Here is a 7253-nt window from a genome sequence, read left to right on the forward strand (position 1 = left end):
GCTCATTTTACTTTACTGCATTTGCTTTTCAGGTCCTCCCTACACTCAGTAGAAACAGGAGAACCTGGGGAAGAAAGGAGAAAAAATGGATCACAAACGAAACAATAAAATATTACCCATGTAATATCTATCCACCTATCCTAAGGACATCTCAATTTCTTCATTAATGATTCTCTTCTGTTCCAGGCCACTTCAGTATCTCTAAATGAAATAGCTAATATACTGCCACTACTCATTAGCCACAAGTCATTTACTTCCTTCTGTTGTAAACATACTTGTGTCCAACACAATGTCTATTTATCAGGGAACATGATCCATGTTTTAGGCTTCTTTATATTCCTCCATAAGCTTCAAAGCATTGAGCTAATTAATTGAGGATTTAAAAAATCTAATTGGAGCTTACAATCTAAAGATCCTAGGAAACCTAGAAGAACAGGGTAAAAATTAGCTAACGGCTACACTGTTCCTAGTAATCAGATCATTAGCTCACCAAATCTCAAGATTTTAAATTTAAACTTTCTTCAAAGATTTATTTATTTATTTGAGAGAGAGAGAAAGCTTGCACACAGAAGTGGGAGGGACAGAGAGAGAGGGGGAGAATCTGAAGCAGACTCTGGGTGGAGCCAATTCAAGGCTCAATCTCAGGACCCTGTGATCACCACCTAAGTCCAAATCAAGAGTCTGGGGCTTAAGTGACTACACCGCCCAGGCACCCCAAGATTTTAAATTTAATCTCACTTCTGAATCTGTTAGAGTACAATTCTAGGCTCTTTCTCCTTTTCTTGATGAGATGGCTTAGGTAAAGAAAGAGAAGGTAGTGAATAATAAATTACGGTGATTTCTTTTTTTTTCCCCCCTGCTGTTTGCCAAAAATGCCACCCTTCACCTAAGTTTTAGGGCATTTAGACATGATTCATCTCTAACTTACCATGTAGGTTTAAACAAAATGTAAAATGACCCTCAGGGTTAAAATATTGATTTAAGTAATAAAAACTCAAAATATAAAACGAAACTGTAAACGAATTTACCAAGTCCAGTATCCTATATCTAACTAAATCAACTACAAGGGGTCTTTATGTCCTTGGTTAACATACTGACAGCATCTTCCTCTTAATTATCAATGCTTTGCTGATAAGATGTCAACAAAGTAAGGTGTACATCATTAGAAAAAATATAGTGCTTGATCCATGTTTTTAGCTGTAATTTACAATAATCATGGTCGGCCTACCCTATGGATCAACTGCCTGTTCCACTCCTATATAAGAGGTAAATATAGGACTTCCTCCCCCAAAGTTTTTTGTTCACTGACCGCCTGTGAGTTCAGACTGTTTAAATAAATAATTTGTGATACACTATCAAAGTATAATAAAACTACATGCACAATATTAGCTCTTTCTTTTCTCACACAATAAAGCAATTCGTATATGTTACCATAACACTTTTGCTGTTTTGTTCCTCTCCACTTCTTTCACTGTAGTATGGTACTGGGTATGTGGGGCAGGCTACAACCAGGAAATTTTTAGAGCCATTATTCTTACAAGCTTTCATCTAGTATATCTCTGGCAGCTTCAGAAGGGATCTTCTCCAACACCCCACCTGATTTTCTGGCAACTAAGTAGATGAATTACAATCCTCAGAATATAACACATTAATAAGGCCTTTTCCAGCTCTGCCATTTCCACTTCAGTGTTTTATTACAAAGACTATAATATGTGCAATGCAATGTACTACTACAAACTCTACCACTAACACTACAATTCCCACCACACACAGTGAACCCCGCTATGTGATTAGCAAAAACTAAGAAACTTCAGGGCTCTAGCACTGTGAGAACATGGTGTAACCTGAACTCAGACAATGCTTGCAAGAGTATCAGCTGGTACAATCACCTTGGAAAGCAATTTGCTATTATTTACTAAAACTGAACATGTGCATACACTCTTGTATCTATTCTCTCAAGACAAGTACACCTGGAAACTTGTAAGCACGTTCACAACATTTTTTCATAACACAAAAATGCAAACCACCTAAATGCGGATTGAAAGATGACTACGGCATAGTCACATGATAGGATTTCATACAGCAGTGAAAAACTAATGAAGTACAATTAAACACAACATATATAAGTCTTAGGAACAACTGCAAATAAAAAAGTAAGCATAGCAGACTACAAGCAATAAGCTACCATATTTGTAAATTTCAAAAGTGAGCAAATTTTAACATGTTATTATTTAGAGAAACACCAATATTTTTTAAAAAGGAAAAATAAACAGAATCCAGTACACAGGGAGTCAGGGACATGGACTGGGGAGTACAGATAATTTCAAAAGGATTGGTAGTCATAGTTTTTAAATTGGATAGTAAGCTCATTCATTACTAAGCTTTAAAACATTTAAGTACGTGTCTGTGTGTGTGTTGACTGTATATCACCTAAAAATCTACAGAGAATTAATATTCCAGCTACAGGACAAGTTTAGCCTACTCATAAGATGACATTTCTGAGCCTGGAAACAATGCCAACAAGTAAAATCACTTTATTATTGCTATTTGGTAACTTCTGTAGTAACAAAGAAATGACAGTTGTGTCATAAAAAATTATCGCAACGGTGTGAGCAAGGGAAGTGGGAGTAGCTATAAAAGGGCAATGGAGGGGATGCTGTAGTGATAGAAATGTTCTGCATCTTGACCATATCAATGTCAATAATCTACCTGTGATACTGTACCACAGTTGTGCAAGACGTTACCATAGGGAGAAACTGGGTAAAGGGTACATTGGAGGGCAGCTCCGGTGGCTCAGCGGTTTAGCGCCGCCTTCAGCCCAGGGTGTGATCCTGGAGACCCGGGATTGAGTCCCACGTCCGCTCCCTTCATGGAGCCTGCCTCTCCCTCTGCTTGTGTCTCTGCCTCTCTCTCTCTGTGTCTCTCATGAATAAATAAATAAAATCTTTAAAAAAAAAAGGGGGTACACTTGATCTCTGTATTATTTCTTCCAACACTATGTGAATCTACAATACCTCAAAATAAAAGTTTAATTTAAAAAAAAAAAAAACAGGGATCCCTGGGTGGCGCAGCGGTTTGGCGCCTGCCTTTGGCCCAGGGTGCGATCCTGGAGACCCTGGATCAAATCCCACGTCAGGCTCCCGGTGCATGGAGCCTGCTTCTCCCTCTGCCTGTGTCTCTGCCTCTCTCTCTCTCTGTGTGTGCCTATCATAAATAAAAAATAAAAATAAAAAAAAAAAAACAGGTGGGGTGCCTGGGTGGCTCAGTTGGTTTAGCATCTGCCTTCAGCTCGGGTCATGATCTCAGGGTCCTGGGATCAAGCCCCATGTGGGGCTCCCTGCTCAGTGGGAAGTCTGCTTCTCCCTCTCCCTCTGCCCTTCCCCCAGGCTCATGCTCACTTGCATGCTCTCTCTTTCAAATAAATAAATAAAATCTTTAAAAAAGAAAACATGAAAAAAAAGATAATTTTTATCTAGGGTTTCCTTACCTTGGTACATTAATTCTTCCTTGTAGGGGCTGTACTGGGGTGTTTACAGCATCCCTGGTCTGTACCTACTAAATACCAGGGCATGCCCCAGTTATGACATCTCCATATACTACCAAATGTTCCCTAAGGGGCAAAATTGCCCCATCTGAGAACTACAGCTCTATTTACAAAATCAAAGAAGAGCTGTGGAAGCGTTCCCAGTTTAAGGAGACAAAAGAGACATGACAACTAACAGTAATATGTGATCCTAGCCTAGATCCTGTACTAGAAAGAATACTATAAAGAACATTTCTGGGTCAATTAAGAAATCAGGAGTATCAATAGTAGATTAATAAAAGTATTGTAGCAATATTAAATGTGCTTAAATTGATTACTATAAAGAATATTGCTATGCTGGGGCACCTGAGTGGCTCAGTAGTTGAGCACCTGCCTTTGGCCCGGGGCATGATCCTGGGGTCCCGGGACTGAGTCCCCGCATGGGGCTCCCCGCTGGGAGCCTGCTTCTCCCTCTGCCTGTGTGTCTGCCTCCTTCTCCGTGTCTCTCATGAATAAATAAAATCTTAAAAAAAAAAAAAAAAGAATATTCCTATGCTTAGGAAATACATGATGTATCTAGGCATAAAGGACCATGATGTATGTAATCTATTCTCAAATGATTCATTAAAGATGTACTTTACATGTATATGTAAATTGTACGTATATATGTATAGGATAGGAGAATGTGTAGGTATATATGTAAAGGATATGTATAGGACATGTATAGGATAGGCGAATCAATGAGGAGTGTTACTACTTTTATTCTTGCAACTTTTCAGTATGCTTGAAATCCTTTACAAACAAAAAGGAGTTTTGCTTGTTTGTTTTTACTGGAAGCATACATTGTGGTCTCGAAATCCTAATGGCAAGTTTCACAGAAGTCCAGCACAAAGTGATAAAAATCCCAAGAGGATAGCGACCGACCTGCCTTAAGCCTGGGATACTCGTTGTAAAGAACTGCCTACCTTCGGCATTATCTCCCCCACGCCATTCTTTCTGGAGGAGACCCCTGGAACAGTGCGGAACAGAAAAATCAGTCTTTTTAAAAGACTATTTCTAGGGGCAGCCCGGGGGGGCCCAAGCAGTTGAGCGCCTGCCTTGAGCCCAGGGCGTGATCCTGGAGTCCCGGGATCGAGTCCCACGTCGGGCTCCCTGCACGGAGCCTGCTTCTCCCTCTCCCTCTGCCTGTGTCTCTCATGAATAAATAAATAAAATCTTAAAAAACAAAAAAAGACCATTTCTAGAAAAGCGACTCAAACCCACATCCCTGCTCGATTTCTCCACAATTCACCGAGGCATCTTTGCTCCTCATTAATGAAGGAGCAGAAACGCGAAAAGAAGTACAGGTGTCTCTGGAAAGAAAACCACTTACCCGCTCGGCGGAGCAGGTGGAGGAAGAAAGTTAAGGAGAGTGGAATCGAGGGGAGACAACACCGAATGTCCAGGAGAGCGAAGGAAAGGGGGAAAGGGGAGAAAAAAAAAGGGGGGGGGGATAAAAAGAAGTGAGCAGGGAGCCCGTCGGAGCGAGGCGGGCATGAGCGTGAGCCCGGAAGCAGGCCTCGAGGGGTGCGAGTGCGCCGGGGGCAGAGGTAGCTCACCTGGCCGTGGTAAGCAGAGGGTGCTGGGTCCCCACCAGCTTCCGCACCTGCATAGCGATGTTGCCGAGCTCGTCGCTCAGCAGGCAGCGGAGGCTCATGAAGGACGTGGGGTAGCCCACAATCTTCTCCGCCTCTGACACCACTTGGTTCCAGTGGGCCGGGGACCTAGACGGCCGCTCTCGCCCGGAGCCCACCGAGGAGACGGGACCGAGGGGCGGGAACCGCCACAAGCGACGCGGGGGACCCGACGCCCCAAGATAACCGGGCAAGCGCAACAGCAGCTTCCGAAGAAGGCTCATAGTTTGAGTCTGGGAGTGTCAGGGACTTGAGGGGGGCGGGGGGGGGGGACGGGGAGGTGTCCGGAGGTGGCGCGGGGAAGAAACCAGGGGCAGAGGAGGAACCTGCAGGAACTAGCGGGAAGCGGCAACTCTTGAGCCTCCCGTGAGTTCCGGGAACCGTGACCCGAAGCGAACGTTCGCGGCAGCTTCCAGCGCTTCGGGCTGCACAAACAGTCTGAACTCAGCACTGCCCCCCGGCCATCTGAGTACCGAGAAAAAAAAAAAAAAAAAAAAACCACCACAGCAGCCTCCTAAATGGGGGGCGCCATATTGGCGAGGCGGAATGCGGTCTGTCGTAAAGACAGAGGCGGGCCGTTCAAGAGAGGAGAAGAATGTTCCTCGCTTTACGGCGCGGTCGTGAGCGCTCCGAAACGGGCGGGGCTTCGGAGGAGAACTCCGGAAGGCGAAGGGGGTGTAGGCCGAGAGCTTAAGCTCCTCCCACTCCGCTCTGCACCCAAAATTGGGAAGACGTGGGGTTCCCGGGAGTGGGGTCGCGTGGGGGTGCGGGGGCGCTGCGGAGCGGTGCTCGGGCCTCGGCGGTTCCTCTAGGGCATGCCCGCTCACCGAGTGCGCGCGGGAAGATGCGTGTGACGGGCGAGGGTCGGGGTGCGAGGGCGCGGGGCGGAGGTGCGGGCCCTCCGGGGGGCGCGCAGGGCGGCGCAGGGCGGCGCAGGTCAGGGAGCTGCGGGCTGCCCGCCGCTCGGCACCCGGACGCCACGTCTGGGCGCGGGGCCCTCAGTCCCCAACCAGACGACAGGTGGCGTGGCCCTGCAGAAAGGGCCCTTTTCCCCCCGAGGAATGCCCTCGATCGACCTTTGTCTATCACCTGCCGGCCCTCGGGCCCCCGCCAGGGCGCAGGGAGGCCCCGCGCCCGGCCTCTCTCTCTCACTCTCTCTCTCTCTCTCTCTCTCTTCTTTTTTTTCTTTGCAAGGACACGCGCGGTTTGCCACCCAGGATTCAAAAACTAGTGCTTTTCACCGACAGCCGCTCATTTCGTAGCTCTTTTGCATCCTCAAAACCTCAAAACCCGTTAGAGAGGTAGGGCCGGTATTTGAACGTGGTTTTTTGGTGGGAAGAGACGGAGGCACGTCCACATCGTGTAGATTGGCAAAGGCCACACCAGACAGGGATGTGACCCCCAGGTAACATCTGGTTCCTGAATCCCATGGTCAGAACCACAGCTTTAAAAAAAAAAATTTTTTTTTAAGATTTTATTTATTTATTCATGAGAGATCCAGAGAGAGAGAGCGAGAGAGAGGCAGAGACACAGGCAGAGGCAGAGGGAGAAGCAGGCTCCATCCATGCAGGGAGCCCAACGCAGGACTGGATCCCGGGTCTCCGGGGTCACGCCCTGGGTCGCAGGCTGCACTAAACCGCTGAGCCACCCAGGCCGCCCCAGAACCACCGCTTTATGCTAAGTAACCAGCTACAACCACTCTGCTCTTCGTTGCAGGCAATGTGGTTATCATTCAAGTGATGCTGCCTCTTCTTTTTTCAGGTATGTCTAGTATCCTGCCCCTTGTCGCATCACCCAAAAGAAGTATTAAAAAACAACAACAACAACAACAACCCTTGTTAGGGGTGCCTGGTGGCTCAGTGGGTCAGGTGGTGTTCGGGGAATCCCGGGATCTAGCCCAGCCCCCAGCTCCCCACTGAGCGTGGAGTCTTGCTTCTCCCTCTCCATCTGCTGTCCCCGTCCCTTGCTCGGGCTCTCGAATAAATACATAAACCCGTGTTAATAATGAAGGATATGTTACCCAGTTTTACATTCTTAAAAATAGCTTCGGGGATCCC

General features: G+C 46.5%; 1 protein-coding gene across 4 annotated transcripts in view; it reads right to left on the reverse strand.

Moving 5' to 3' along the window:
• Positions 1-5673, reverse strand: part of PDSS2 (decaprenyl diphosphate synthase subunit 2) — a 253994-nt gene extending 248321 nt beyond the window's left edge. For all 4 annotated transcript variants that reach the window (XR_008665127.1, XM_055330701.1, XM_055330700.1 and 1 more), the window contains exon 1: positions 5122-5673. Coding sequence is in view for 3 of the 4 variants with exons in the window: in XM_055330701.1 (XP_055186676.1) it covers positions 5122-5420 (299 nt within the window). In the remaining variant the exon portion in view is untranslated. The remainder of the gene's footprint in view (positions 1-5121) is intronic.
• Positions 5674-7253: the final 1580 nt, after the last annotated feature.

This window comes from Nyctereutes procyonoides, unplaced genomic scaffold (genome assembly GCF_905146905.1).
Source record: "Nyctereutes procyonoides isolate TBG_1078 unplaced genomic scaffold, NYPRO_anot_genome, whole genome shotgun sequence".
Taxonomy (NCBI): Eukaryota; Metazoa; Chordata; class Mammalia; order Carnivora; family Canidae; genus Nyctereutes; species Nyctereutes procyonoides.